This window comes from Mustela nivalis (genome assembly GCF_964662115.1).
Source record: "Mustela nivalis genome assembly, chromosome: 15".
Classification (NCBI taxonomy): Eukaryota; Metazoa; Chordata; class Mammalia; order Carnivora; family Mustelidae; genus Mustela; species Mustela nivalis.
The window spans coordinates 33872417-33888349 of NC_139034.1; the positions used below are offsets into that span (position 1 = coordinate 33872417).

Here is a 15933-nt window from a genome sequence, read left to right on the forward strand (position 1 = left end):
GCAGCAAGAACTGAACAAACAGCACTGTGAGCTAACTAGAAAACAGTGGGATTATTATTCTTTATTTTGAGCAGTAATGTGTATGTTAGTACATGTGACTGTGTTATGTATACATATATGTATGTATGCATATATATGCTGCCAGGCTGGTCTTCAGAAAGTTCACACTGACTTAAACTCATCAGTACAAGATTATTCTAAATTCAGTCAATTTTATAACAGAAAAATTATATCTCATTTTTTGTCTGCATATTTTTAATGATCTTCAATGTTATGTGTGTTAAGAAATAAAGCTAGATATTAAGTCTCTGACAAAAGCTTTACTAGTACAGACTGCATGATTGTCAATAAAATAGAGCATACGGAAAGCATTTCAAAAACCGAAGTTTTCTGAGGCAGGATGGTGATGTAGAAAGAAGGTTGTTTACCTCACACCAGACAGAATGACTAAAATTAACAAGTTAGGAAAAGACAGATGTTGGTGAGGATGAGGAGAAAGGGGAACCCTCCAACACTGTTGGTGGGAATGCAAGCTGGTGCAGCCACTCTGGAAAACAGCATGGAGGTTCCTTGAAAAGTTAAAAATAGAGCTACCCCATGACCTAGCAATCACACTACTGGGTATTTACCCTAAAGATACAAATGTAGTGATCTGAAGGGGCACGTGCACCCCAATGTTTACAGCAGCAATGTCCACAACAGCCAAACTATGGAAAGAGCCTAGATGTCCATCAACAGATGAATGGATAAAGAAGATGTGGTGTGTGTATAAACACACACACACACACACACACACACACAGGAATACTATGCAGCCATCAAAAAATGAGATCTTGCCATTTACAATGAAATGGATGGAACTAGAGGGTATTATGCTGAGCAAAATAAGTCTATCAGAGAAAGACAATTATCATAGGATCTCTCTGATATGAGGAATTTGAGAAACAAGGCAAAGGATCATGGGGGAAGAGAGGAAAAAATGAAATCAGAGCGGGAGACAAACCATAAGAGACTCTTAATCTCAGGAAACAAACTGGAATGAAAGTGAGGTGGGAGGAATATAGTGGCAGCGTAATGGACACTGGGGAGGGTATGTGCTATGCTGAGCTCTGTAAATTGTGCAAGACTTATGTATCACTGACCCCTACTCTTGAAACAAATAATACATTATATGTTAATAGAAAGAAAGAGAAAGAAAGAAAGTTAGTTGGGTTTTTTTGTTTGTTTTGAGGTTTTGTTCTTTTATTTTTTTTTGTTAGACTTTATTTGAGAGAAAGAAGAGAGACAGAGAGAGAGAGGGCACAAGCAGGGGGAAGGGACAGAGGAAGAGAGAGAAGCAGACTGCTCGATAAGAAGGGAGCCCGATGCGGGACTCCAACCCAGGACCCCTGAGACCATGACCTGAGCTGAAGGCAGATGCTTAACCGACTGGATCACCCAGGTGCCCCAGAAGGCTGGTTTTAAAACCCAAACAACTTAGAGGATTGCGGATGGGGGGAAATGAAACAAGCTAAAACAAAACTATAAGCTAACTAAAATGCAGTACACATCAGATATCAAAAGGGATAAAAGTAATCCAAGTACAATGATTTAGAAACATTACATAAACTGGAAGAAAAATGGCCCAAATGTTAACAGCTGCTAAAAAAGGCTAACTGTCCTTTTTCCAGGTATAAACAACACCAAATTTGGGGAAAGCTGCACTCTCAGCTGCATGTTTTCTCCTCCTCCTCTGCCTCTCCCAATTTCTCTACTCCACAGGCCTGTCTCTGTTGGAATGAACAACCACACAAGGTAGATCTTCCTAGCTTCTGGCCCAATGCTCAGCAAGCTGCTACTATCTTTGGGAGATGTGCTGGGGAAGGGAGGCCCATCCCCAATCCACATCAGACATAAGCAGGGCCAATGGTCTATACTGTGCAGTTTGTGGCACGACAGTAGGTGAACACTACTGACCATTTTACATGCATTGAACCCAAGAAGTATTAATACCAATTCCTTTCAATAGATGAGGAAACAGAGAGGGGAAGCAACTCACCTAAAATCACATAACTAGTAAGCGACAAGGTCTGGACAAGTCCAGAGCTGAATGACTCCTGAGTCCATACTCATAACCAGTACGCTACCCTGGCTTTTAAAAACCTTAACTGTTTTCATGTTTTACCCAAATATACATTCTTTTGCCATATAGATAATCCATAAACTGGTTAATCTGCCTCTAAAAATCAATAGTTGATTATGTATTTCCTAGCCTTAAAAATATTTGAAGATGGGGCGCCTGGGTGGCTCAGTGGGTTAAGCCTCTGCCTTTGGCTCAAGTCATGATCTCAGGGTCCTGGGATTGAGGCCCGCATCGGGCTCTCTGCAATGCAGGGAGCTTGCTTCCCCTGCCCCCGTCTGCCTCTTTGCCTACTTGTGATCTCTCTCTCTGTCAAATAAATAAATAAAATCTTAAACAAAACAAAACAAAACAAAACAAAAAGAGCGGGCTAAATCTTGCTTAAAAAAAAAAGAAAGAAAATTTGAAGATGGTTTTACCTGGTATGCCTTAAGGCTTCTCTCAACAGCCATAGTACCTTCAAATACTCCTTACAGGGCACTGAGCTTTTTAGTTTTCTCTTTATCCTAGTCTCACTCTACTAAAGGGACTAGGATGCTAAGCAAAATAAGTCCATCAGTACATCAAATAAGTTATGAACTTATTTGTCTATAGCACAGCATAGACTTATTTGTCTTTAAGTATAGCACTAAGAACTGAACATAATGTTTGCACCATACAGGAACTGGGAAAGAAAAGAGTGGGATTATCATCCCACTTCATTCTAAGCAACAAACATCTATTAATGGAATCTTTTGTTTATAGCCACATAACTCTGATGACTCATATTTAGCTTGAAATCAAATAAAATCTTGATAACCTCATCACATGGACTGAAAAGCCATTCCTTATCATCCTACACTTGCTTAATAGTGAATTTAGTAAGTCAGTAAAAGGAATGAAAACTGGGGCGCCTGCTGATTCAGTCAGAAGAGCATGTAACTCTTGATCTCAGGGTTGTGAGTTCGACCCCCATGTTGGGTGTAGAGATTAGTAAAATGAGTAAGCTTTAAAAAAAAAAAAAAGGAATGAAAACTGAAAGAATTAATAGCACAAACAAGATAGCAAGCCAGGAGACCTACTATGGAATATGCTGTTTTTAAGCATTTCCATTGCAATCTTAGGGTACTAGTTATTATGAATCTGTTTTCATCATTAAAAGGATCTAGATCTGTAAGACAAGACTGGTTATGTATCATGTTAGAAGTCCAATGCACTATCCATTGTGCTACAGAGCCTTATCATGTTAGGTAGAAAATCTGCTAGATCTTTTACCTTAACATAAAGAATACATGCACACCTGACAACATTAAATGCAAACAGCTTACTGTCACAATCAGTATACTCTAGAGCGTGACAGAGGGGACACGAGTAATAACTGCACAGGGAAATATGTAAACGGGGCCTGTCCAGGCAAACCTAGGGGGCTGGCCACCCAATATCAGATGCAACTGTGTAAACCATCTGCTTCAAATAAGGAAGAAAAAGAGCTTGAAATTTTCTACCCAGCAAAGGCTGATGAAGAAAGATTCTGTGGCATACCCACGGCTGCTTATTTAGCATGCTGTCTTCGTTCTACTTTAGGGATCAAAAGGCTTGCAGAGGTTTCCCTGAACCTCAGCTTTTACCCTATTCCCCATGCTAGCCCTGTCTTCCCACACCAAAAAAAAAAAAAAAAAAAAAAAGATTTCACAGTCCTCAATTAGGTATTTTCCTCATACAGAGATTTTGAGGAATGCAATGTTTACGGCAGAAAAAGGACAACATCTGAGTTTACCATGCATTTAAACCAACCCTAAGCTATTTCCTTTGTCTCATAAATATTCTATGGGTTAGTGAGGCATTATTTTCCACATTTTACAAACAAGAAAGCTAAGGCTTAGAGAGCGAAGGCCAAAGAACTTTCAAGAGCCACTTAGGACTAGAACCCAGGTCTGGAGTTCTAGTCTAGTTACTACATAAAACCACATGGTTCATCACTTAAATGCGTTTTTCCTGTAGTCTGCCTTTTTTCAGTGACATACATAGCTGAGATTTTATCTTGATAGTGACTCCCATTTTCAGTAAAACCAATTATAAGGAATTCTGAATCCACAAGAGAAAAAGTATTAATTATCTGCATTAAAAAAGAAAAAAGATCACAGATTTAAAAGTATGCAAAGTGTGCATTCCTTTTTTCTTTCAATAAAAGTATGACAACTCACAAGAAAATGTGATTTATCTACAACTTACCAGAAATTGGTTTATTTTATAAAGTTAAATATACTAATAAATGGCAACCATTTCCATATTATCTCACTGGATTCACAAAAAAGGCCTCCAAAATAGGCAACTTTGGGGATAAGGAACCTAAAACTCAAAAGATGAAGTGACCTGTACAAAAGCTCACTGATAGTAAGTGACAGAGCTGGAATGGACACCTTCTGGAGTTTTCTTACCACTCAAAGTCCTGAATTCAAACCTGGTACTGCTATTCAACATGTAGTCATTTCCTGAGAGGATAAGATATTACTTGTCCCCACCTAACTTCAGAACTTTGGATATAAAAGCATGACTGTTTCCAATCAATATTTTGTTCAAACAAAATGAAGAGTTAAAAGATATGTCAGAACAAAGGTAAGTAAGAAAGAAAAAAGAATTAGAAAGAAAATCCTGGGGTCAGATAACATGTAGAGACTCAGAAGATGAGAAGGGGCCAGCAAAAGACTGAGAAGGAACAGCCTACTAGCTAAGATAATCAAGAGAGTAGGGTCCCAGAAGTGAAATGAAAAATTGGGTGTGAGGAAAGGAATCATTACTATGTCAAAGTCTGTTGAAGGACAATTAGGAAAGCTGGTAGATGACTCAGATTTAGGAATGTGGATGTGCCAGACTGCAAAAAAGGACTAGAAATCCTTTGCAGTGACTCCCACCGAGAGTGGGGTCTACTGCACCCTGCTTGAATCTGGGCTTGGCTGCATGAGTTGCATCCTCAGTAGGACTTGGCAACCATGAGCACACTTTCACCATCATGTGAATGAGCATGCTGGAAATGAAACATACACGGCCCCTGCCCCAGCTGATAGCAAGCCAACTACTAGATACATGAGTGAGGCCATTCTAACCAGGAAGACCAGTCAGGTCAGCCCCAAACGGAACTGCCCCACAGAAAAATAAACAAATAAAATGGTTTTTGTTCTAAGCCACTAAATTTTGGGCTGCTCTGTTATGAAACAAAAGCTAACTGATAAAGAGGAAGACAGTGATGACAAATTAGAGCTATTTCAATGGAGTAGCATGCGTGAAAATTTGATTACAGCTGGGTTAAGAACGAATGGACAGAGTGGAATGTAAGGCCTCTGGCTGATACCAAGTGAGCTTTGGAGGCTTCCTTTCCTAACAAGACCATTTTTTCAACAAGGAAACTACACCATTACACTGCTTACCACGTGTTTCCTATGCTTTTCCAATGCATCTACAGGTAGGCATGGTGGGACAATGACAAAAACCTTTCTACTAAAGCACTTAATGGGGTGCATCCAGTTACACCCAACCCCAGCATACCTCTTCAGAAGATGTGGAGATGATGGAGGGATGAGGGAGCTACATACTGTGCTGCTTCATGGCCAATAAACCTAACTTTATATTTACACCGATCACTAGAGAGGGTGTGTGTGTGTGTGTGTGTGTGTGTGTCGGTGCATGCACACACACATATCTATATGCATATGTACAAACATGCATGTGCACACATAACTCCTTAGAGTGCACCTAACCATCTCTTGACATGTCTTAGCATGCTCATTACTTCTCCTTTTCCAGGTACATTCTCTATCCAAAAAAGAACTGTTATTACACTTTAAAGGACCTACAAAAATTTCAAAAAACAGCTTTTTAAGATGTCAAAAATATAGAAATAACTTACTTGGCAATCCGCAGTTTCCCAACTTCACCTCTTCCAGGAGCTTTAGCCCATTGCTGTGACAAATATTTAGGAACCTAAAAAAAATAAATAAAACACTAGTAAGACTATGCTTTAGATGCTAACAAACTTCTTAAACATAAAATGATATACTGCTTCTACTTTACTTCCTGTCTATAGTAAGAAACTGATCATTGAGTATCAGCCTTCCATTATACATTTTGCACTATAAGGGATACTAATAAATCATTTTAAATTTCAAAGATCTTAAAGTCAATCAAGCTGGTGACCCAATATTAACACTAGTCAAATACCTTAACAAAGCGTTAACTTATGTTCCCAAACAAGCCCACTGAAAGTTCAGACATGAGAAAGGCTACTAGAAGAGGTTTCTCAGAGGAGTAGAATACTCTAACATATTATTTAGAGATACCACAAAGTTTAAGAAGATTTCAAAGTCAAGTTTTACTGTAAGACAATAACTCTGACCAATGATAAAAGATCTGCTGAAATAAATGATTAAATATCATAGCTAACATTTACGTAGTACTACTTTCCTGACACTGTTACGAGTTTCCATGTATTTACACATTTAATCCTCACATCTCTATGAGGTAGGTACTGTTTATTACCTCATTTTACAGATTATGAATCTGGGATACCCGGGGATTATATAAATTAGCCAAGATTATATAATGTGTAAATGATGGAACCAGGCAATCTGGGTAACTAGATATGTATAACCAGAAGGATTTTAATTTCCCAAAAGGTTAAGAGACTACATGCTGAATCTTTCTTCTAAGAGGCAGTTTGAACTGTGGAATCAGCACACACCTTCAATGTTAGCCTATTGTGAGGAATGAGATACTGCATACAAAGCAGGAAGCATAAAACCTCACATATGGCAAGTACTCAATGAGTGTCATGTGTCACTACTATTTCCCCCAGCAATCTTGCAATAACACGAACATGAGTGTAGAACTAAGTCAGAGCTTCCAAAGCTGGAAAGAAAAAAAAAATTCTATTTACCAGATTTCATTTGCAAAAAGAACCACTTGATTATCAGTCAAACAAATGGCACTGCTTTGTTTAGATATAGTAAAAAATCACGAATAAAAGGTTTAAAGGAAAATTCTAATGGTGTTTCTTCAATTATGTATGCATACTTTACACCAAAATTACTGAACATTAGTCATATTCCTTAATAAAGCCCCTAGACGAAATATGGTATCTTTTCTTCATCATATTCCAAGTAACTGGTTCAAATGGGTCCTCTACACATATAGACACCACAAGACTTTCTCCCTGTCAGTAGTGGTATCCCTTCCATAATTCGTATTTCAAGCAATCACACTAACCACTAACTTCCTGGCTCTCTCCTCAGTACTTCAACAGTTTTTCCATCCCTTCAAATCACTAACTCTAACATCTCTGCACTTTTCCCTAGCTCTGTATGTCCCGTCTTTACATCCGTCATTCCCTTGCCCCTACCTCCATCATGCTGGCCCGGCAGAACCTTAATCCCGATTAAAGCAAATCTCTACTGGTACTTAATTAATTGGTGTGATTTGATTGTGTTACTTCTCTACACTGTACCTGAGCAGCTGCAGAAAAATTCACAGTGATGCTAACTAGTCTCACTTGAAATATATGGCTACTAACAACAAGTAAGCCCTTCAAGATTCTTGGCAATTGAACTCCATCTCCCTAGCCAATCCATTCTACCACTACAGCTAAATCACAAGTTCTCTTCACTTCTCAAGCCAACAGTAGCATCTCTCCCTCCCTTCTCTTTCTGTGCTGATAACCTAACTTCTCTACCAACTAGGGAACAAGGATTAAAAGAACCTCTACAGCTACCATGTAGCCACAGCTGAGGCCTTTACTCTGACTACCTCTAAAAACAATAGATGAACAATGGTCAGTCCCTTCACTGTGCACTGAATTTCTTCCCCTGTAGTCTAACCAAGGACATCTTTTCTTCAATCCAATCATTTTTCTCCTCTTATCTACTTAATCATTCCCCCATCAGAATGATGACCATGATGATGACCACCAACACTACCGTGTCACTACATGCAGCAGGAACACTCTTAAAATGGCTCCCAATGATCCTCACCTCCTGATATTCACAGCCTTGTGTAATCACCTCTTCTTGAGAAGGAGATCTGTGACTTGCTCCTCATCAATACAACATGGCAAAGGTGATGGGGTGTTACTCCCCTTCTCCTATGGCTAGGATTCATTTGTTTATTTTTATTTTTTGGCTACAAAATTTGTCCAATGGCTTTCACACCCAACATGTGGCATGAACTTACAACTGTGAGATCAAGAGTCACATGCTCTACTGACTGAGACAGCCAGGTACCCCATTTTCTTCTTCTTCTTTTTTTTTTTTTTTAAGATTTCTTTCTTTATTTATTTGAGACAGAGAGAGAGAGAGAGAGAGAGAGGAGAGCATGCGCACACAAAGATGGAGAGGGAGAAGCAGACTGCCTGCTGAGCAGGGAGCCTGATGTGGGTGGGGTTCCATCCCAGGACCCTGGGATCAAGGCAGACACTTAACATACTGAGCCACCCAGGCGCCCCATCTTTTCTTTTTTTTTTTTTTTAAGTTTTTATTTTCATTACCCAGTGCTCATCACACAACATGTGCAACTCCTTAATCCCCATCACCTATTTCACCCATTCCCCCCATTCACCTCCCCTCTGATAACCATCAGTTTGTTCTCTATAAATAAAAATCTGTTTCTGGGTTTAATTCTCTTCCCCCACCTTTGTTCACTTGTTTTGTTTTGTTTTAATTCCACATATGACTGATATCATAAGGTATTTGTCTTTCTCTGACTTATTTCACTTAGCACTAACACTCTAATTCTGTCCATGTTGCCGTAAATGGCAAGATATCATTCTTTTTTATGGCTAAATAATATTCCTGTGTGGTGTGGTGTGTGTGTGTGTGTGTGTTCACACACCACATCTTCTTTATCCATTCATCAACTGATAGACATTTGGGCTGTTTCCGTATCTTGGCTAGTATAAATAATGCTACTACAAACATGGGGTGCATATATCCCTCTGAATTAGTGTTTTTTCATTGTTTGGGTAAATACCCAGTAGTGTGATTCCTGGATCAAAGGGTAGCTCTACTTTCAACTTTCTGAGGAACCACCATGCTGTTTTCTTTCCATAGTGGCTGCACAACTCTGCCTTCCCACCAACAGTGCAAGAGGGTTCCTTTTCTCCACATGGGATGTTACTTCTGTGATTAGGTTACATAAGACAGAAACTTGTACCTTGTTTCTCTTGTTTTTTCAGTCTGCACACTTTGATGAAGTGAGCTGTCATGCTGGGGAGGCCCAGGTGGCAAGAAACTAAGGACAGGCTCCAGTAAGTAGGCAGGTAGGAAGCCTAGGCCTTGGGTCCAATAACCTCGAGGAACTGCAATCGGCCAATCCCACACGCTTGGAAACATTCTTTCCCTAGTCACGACTTCATATGAGAATTCTGCCCTGGCTGACACCTTGACTGTAACCTGTGAGAGACTCTGAAGCAGGAGACCCCATTAAGCCATGTCAGGGCTCCTGATCCACCAAAACCATGAAATAATAAATGTATGTTGTTTTAAGCCTCTACGTCTGTGGTTATATAGGAAGAGATAACTAATACGTTAAGTGACAAGCACTCTTCCAATGTTTTAAATGTATTAACCACTTTATCTTCACACAGTCTTGTTATTTCCTCCAGTTTGCAAATGAGTAAACTGAGGCACATGAAAATTAGCAAATTTGCCCAAGGTTACACACCTAGTAAGAGCAGAGTCTATAACTCTTTACACACACTGTCCCATTTTTCCACCTCTCTTTTCAGCAAAGCTTTTTTTTTTTTAGATTTTTTTTTTTAATTTACTTATTGACAAAAATCACAAGTAGGCAGAGAGGCAGAGAGAGGGGAAGCAGGCTTTCTGCTCAGCAGAGAGCCTAATGTGGGGCTCAATCCCAGGACCCTAAGATCATGACATGAGCGGAAGGCAGAGGCTTAACCCACTGAGCCACCCAGGTGCCCCTCAGCAAAGCTTTTTGAAAGCTGTCCCTGCTGCCTGACTGCAGTTCCTCTTCTGCCATTTTGTTTTACTCTAGACAGGGCTTCCTCTCTACCACTCCACTAAAAATGATGACCTAGTTACCAAGTATCTCCACACTGCCAAGCCAATGTACAGTCTCATCTTCCACACCTATCAACAATATTTGAGAACTGTTTGCTCCTCCTTCAAACACTTCCTTCACTTGGCTTCAAGTTACCACAATCTCTCTTGATTTTCCTCATAGTTCTCTGGATTCTCCTTTATGGTCCCCACACATCTAGATTCTCACTTTCCCAGCCTCTCACCTGCAGAGGGTTCTGGTTTCAGTCTTCAGACCTCTTCTCTCCTCTACCTGGATTCAATCTTATGTACTCTCATCCAGCCTCATGACTTTAAATACTGTATAATAACAACTCCCAAATTTAGAGCAAGTCCCCTTAAAATTTAGAGCAACTCCCCTTAAGTTCCAACTTATATAACTAATTGCCTACTTAAGCTCTCCATCTGAATTATTCAGTGGACATTTCAAACTTAAAATATCCATACCAAAACTCTAATTTCTCCCTCATAACCTGTTCCTCCCACAATTTTCCATAGCTCAGTAAAAGTCAACTCCATTTTTCCAGGTACTCAGTCTGAAACTTTGTGCAGTTACCCTGAATAGCTACTTTTATCTCAATTCCACATCCAACCATCTGATATATTCTATGAGCAACAACTTCAAATTATAGCAGGACTCCAGCCCCTTCTCACCCATTCCAGGGTTACCATCCTAGCCCAAGCCACCATCATCTTTTGTATAATTGTAATAGCCTCTAGATTTCCTAACTTCCACTCTTGTCCACGTCCAGTTTATTCTCAAGAGAGCAGCCAGAGTCATTATCGTAAAACAGAAGTCAACTAATACTATTCTGCTCAAAGCCTTTCGATTTACTTCATAGACATCTACATAGTGCTTACTACAAGCCAGGTACTTTTCTGATCACTTTACAGATGTTACTTCACTTAATCCTCTTAACAACTCTATTATTATCTCAGTTTTTTAAAGATTTTATTTATTTGAGAGAGGGAGAGAAAATCTAAAACAGACTTCGCACTGTGCACAGAGCCCAATGCAGGGCTGGATCCCACAACCAGAAGATCATGATTGAGCCGAAACCAAGAGACAGATGCTCAACCGAGTCACCCAGGCTTCCCTACTATTACCCCATTTTTGCAGATTAAAAAAAATGAGACCCAAAAGTTATTTGCCTAAGGTCTCACAATTACTAGTGATGAAGCCAGGATTCTAACCTAGGCAGTCCAGCTCCATAATCACCATGCCATGTTGCTGCTCTAGGACTACTCCCTCTCCATGTCACTCTGAGTAAAAATTCTATGATGTCTTACGTGTTTCAAGCCCCCTGCTAGCCCATGGCCTCATCTCCTACTACTTTCTCTCATTCATTTGACTCTGAGAACATTCCCAGCACCTCGTATCTGAGGGCCTTTGAATTGCTGTTACTTCTCTCTGGAATACTCTTTGCCCCAGATATCTGGAACGCATGCCCCCATAATATCCTTTAGGTCTCTGATCACACACCACCTTATCAGTGAGGCCCTTCCCCCATCCTACTTAAAAGAGCATCCCCAGGGCACCTGGGTGGCTAGGCTGGTTAAGAGACTGCGTTTGGCTTAGGTCATGATCCCAGGGTCTTGGGATCGAGCTCTACCTCAGGCTCCCTGCTCAGTAGGGAGCCTGCTTCTCTCTCTCCCTCTGCTGCTCTGCTTGCTTGTTATCTCTTGCTCTGTCAAATAAATAAATAAAATCTTTTTTAAAAAAATAAAAATAAAACAACATCCCCAGCTACTTACTACACATTTGACCTGATTCATGTTTCTTCAGAGCACTTACCATGGGCTATAAATATGTTAGTTTACTGTCTATCCTCCTTCCCCATTAGAATGTGAGCTGCAAAAGGCAGGTTTTTTTGTCTGTTTTGTTTACTGCCATATCCCTAGCCCATCTAGAATAGCCTGGCACGTAGCAGGAGCAGCTATTTTAATGACTGGATACTGAGGAAACATTAGCTAATGTTAATGTAATAACAATGATGACATTTTTGGGATACATCCAGGATACAGAATTTAATTTTAATAAACCTCACTGCATTCTCAGAGAAAAACCTTATTTCAGAGATCTACCTCAAGGGGGAAGGAAGAAAATGCCAAGAGTGGAGAGCATCATTTTCCAGTCTGCCTCTATCCACTTACTGCTAGTTCCTGGAGATGCTATTAAGATAAGGGAGAGACAAGAATATTCTGGACCACTGAACTCTTGAGAAGATCACACTTCTTCACTACATTAAGCAAGTCAAAAGAGTCTCTGATCAAACTACTAGAGATGACAATTTAAGCCATCAAACAACCAGAAGTTCAAAGTGAAGTCTATATCGTACACTAAAACAAATTAAATAATCAAATTCACTACAGTAAGTTGTACCTAACACAAGCAACTGAAAACTTACCAAAAAAAGACTATGCTCTAGAAGTTAATTGATATAAATAAGTTTGGAACTCATACTGCATTATCATCATTATAATAAACTTGTAAATTCCCAGGGAAGCCTACCAGCTTATTTAATTCAAAAGGTTGCCAAAATGCTATACTCTTTCAATGAAAAACTGAATACATTTAGGACAGTATGTCAATCATATACATATAACTCTCTATACCAAGAGCTTATGGAAGTGAGTTTCCCAGAAGTTCCAGCCCATTAGCATTAAGTCTGAAAAAAGGGAGGGAAATGAGGAAGAAAAACTAATAGCATTTATGGTCCCAAGCCTCCAAAATACTATTTTGAATGGCTGATATTTTTAATTGAAATGTTTTCTTTTATTTTTTAATCAAGTTGTATATACTTAAGGTATACAACAAGATGATCTGATATACATAGTGAAATAGCTTGACTGTAGTAACTGTGTATCTCCTCACATAATTACTTTTTATAAGAACACCTGAATTCTACTCTAAGTAAAATTTCCCAAAACACTCATGTGAACATGTCACTTGTAAGATACGTGTTGTTTCCACTGTCTCCATATTCATTAAAGAAGATCAGATGGAGACAAGATATTAGGTACAACAGGGGATGTCTTCTCAGATTTCCAAAGACAGTAACAGAAAATGACTCACTTAAGCATTATTTCCGCAGGTAAACTTCCCTTGACCCTCTAGACTAGGTCAAATTCATTATCCACACTGACAGAAGACTATTCCTGGCTTCAGTGTCCAGAGAGATAAGTCTGTAACTGCTTTCATTAGAACTAATATTTAATGGATGCCTATCTCCTGCAGTAAACTATAAATCCCAGTTCACAGAGACGGGGCCACATCTGTTTCGACTCACCGTAACATACTCAGAGCCTGGCACAATGACTGGCAATCACTGAAAGCTTGTGGGATGAATCAGTCCACACACCCATTCATACACGGCAGGCAGAGCAGTAAGGTCAACCATGACTCTGAAGCTAAGGTGCTAAGATGATATGTACAGATGTTACTCCCCTGAACTTCTGTGCTAACTTTGCTTCAGCAAATATCTAGTTCTGTAACTACTAGTCTCCAAACCCTGTTTCTCCCAGAATACAAGCAAATTAAGGGCACTGTAATGGACACTGTGATGTGACATCCATGTCCCCCTTTAGGACTGAAGGCCTTTTTCTCCCAGCTGCTGGGAGTGTGGCCACAGAGAGCCCTTTGCTGTTAGCCCCTCTTTGGCATTGACTTAGCTGAAGAGAGGTGATGTGGGAACTGGCTCCTTCCTTCCCTCTTTCTTTCTTTTTTTTTTTTTTAAGATTTTATTTATTTATTTGAGAGAGAGAGAAAGAGAGAGAGATCACAAGTAGGCAGAGAGGCAGGGAGAGAGAGGGGGAAGCAGGCTCCCTGCTGAGCAGAGAGCCTGATGCCAGGCTGGATCCCAGGATCCTGAGATCGTGATCTCAGCCAAAGGCAGGAGCTCAACCTACTGAGCCACCCAGGCGCCCCTTTTCTTTTTTCTTCTGGCCAAGATCACACTCTTTCTAGGGCAAACCACATACAATGACAGGTCAACATAGGGTATACCTCACCCCAAATCAGGACACCTGGAAGACTCCCTGTGGAATCATCCTCAGCTTTCCGTGAGACTGCATCATACCCACTTACCAATCCTGTTTAAGTCTTCTTCCTTCCACAGGCGATGATCCCAGGAACACTCCCTAATAATCTAAACCTAATCATCTCAGAATCAGCTTCCTGAGAAGCCTTGTCTGTGACACGGAGCTTTTATTCCCATGTGTTTTTGAAGATCACCACATGGAACTGACAAGATCCAAGGTCACAAAAATGAAGTCCCCAGGAGCGCCTGGGTAGCTCAGTCCGTTAACATCAGCCTTCCACTCATGTCATCTCAGGGTCCTGAGGCTGAGTCCCGCATTGGGCTCCCTGCTCATCAGAGTCTACTTCCCCCTCTCCCTCGACCCCTCCCTCTCACATGTGCTTTCTCTCTCTCTCAAAGAAACAAAGGCGGCAATGAAGTCCTCCCTGCACCTCTAGTCCCCAGGGAGATAATTCTTGAAAGAGACCTAAGCTGGTAAAAAGACATTTCCTACTCTTGGCATGAGCTATGTAGCCAAACAGACCTAAATTTGAAACACTGTTCCTTACTTGGGTAAGATAACCTCCCCATGCCTCAATTTCATCATCTGGAAAATGCAGATATTTAGTATCTACTTCATAGGTTTGCTTTGTATAAAATACTTGGTACATATGAAAACTAAGTTCCTTTTTTGTCTTTCTTGATCCTTTCCTCCAACAAGCATTAGTCAAAATGCCTAGAAGAGGAAAGCTGACTGGGTTAGAAACAACTTTCTGGGCGCTAGAAAGCTGCTGCTTAGACCTATTCAGGCCTTCTTAATACCTCCACTTGGGGATGCCTGGGTGACTCAGTCAGTTAAGTGTGTGCCTTCAGCTCAGGTCATGATCCCAGAGTCCTGGGATAGAGTCCCCTATCAGGCTCCCTGCTCAGCCGGGAGCCTGCTTCTCCCTCTGCCCTTCCCCCTGCTCGTGTTCTCTCTTTCTCTCTCTCTCAAATAAATAAATAGAATCTTAAAAAACAAACAAACAAACAAACAAACAAAAAACCTCCACTTGTTCTTTCCCTCAAAAGGAGGTACCATTTGTTATAATTCAAGCCTCACTATACTACTCATTACTTACAAAAATCCCACCACTCCTAATAACCTTCCTAACTTTATCTCCTCCTCTTCCCCATCGTGTATGTACCTTACCCTCCAGCCAGCCGTAACAAGATGATTTTTCCAGAAGTCTAAATAATGGGAGCCATACAACAGAACTATGCTAAAATATTTTTAAATATTCTATAATTTTTAAACCATGATTTGTTATAAACTGGGTAGTAATAGTGTGACTAGTTGGCAATGTAAAGTGGCACAGACTGAGCAACAGAATAGGTAATGCAAACTGTTAAGTACTAGCTCGGTAACAAGGTTAAAAACTGTGACTTTACATTTTAGCACATGGTACCCATCATAAAGTTAAATCCAACCACGTCTATTACCTATTAAAACTTATTTGAGGGCACCTGGATGGCTCAGTGAGTTAAGCCTCTGCCTTCGCCTCAGGTCATGATCTCAAGGTCCTGGGATCGAGCCCCTAATCGGGATCTCTGCTCAGCGGGGCGCCTGCTTCTCCCTCTGCCTCTGCCTACTTGTGATCTGTCAAATAAATAAATAATTTTTTTTTAAAGATTTTAGTTATTTATTTGACAGAGAGAAATCACAAGTAGATGGAGAGGCAGGCAGAGAAAG

At 40.3% G+C, this 15933-nt stretch overlaps 1 protein-coding gene across 1 annotated transcript in view; it reads right to left on the reverse strand.

Moving 5' to 3' along the window:
• The window catches only part of GTF2F2 (general transcription factor IIF subunit 2), a 154692-nt gene that overhangs the window by 135287 nt on the left and 3472 nt on the right, over nt 1-15933 (reverse strand). Inside the window, exon 2 of the mRNA XM_082700653.1 lies at nt 6003-6076. Coding sequence (XP_082556779.1) covers nt 6003-6076 — 74 coding nt within the window. The remainder of the gene's footprint in view (nt 1-6002; nt 6077-15933) is intronic.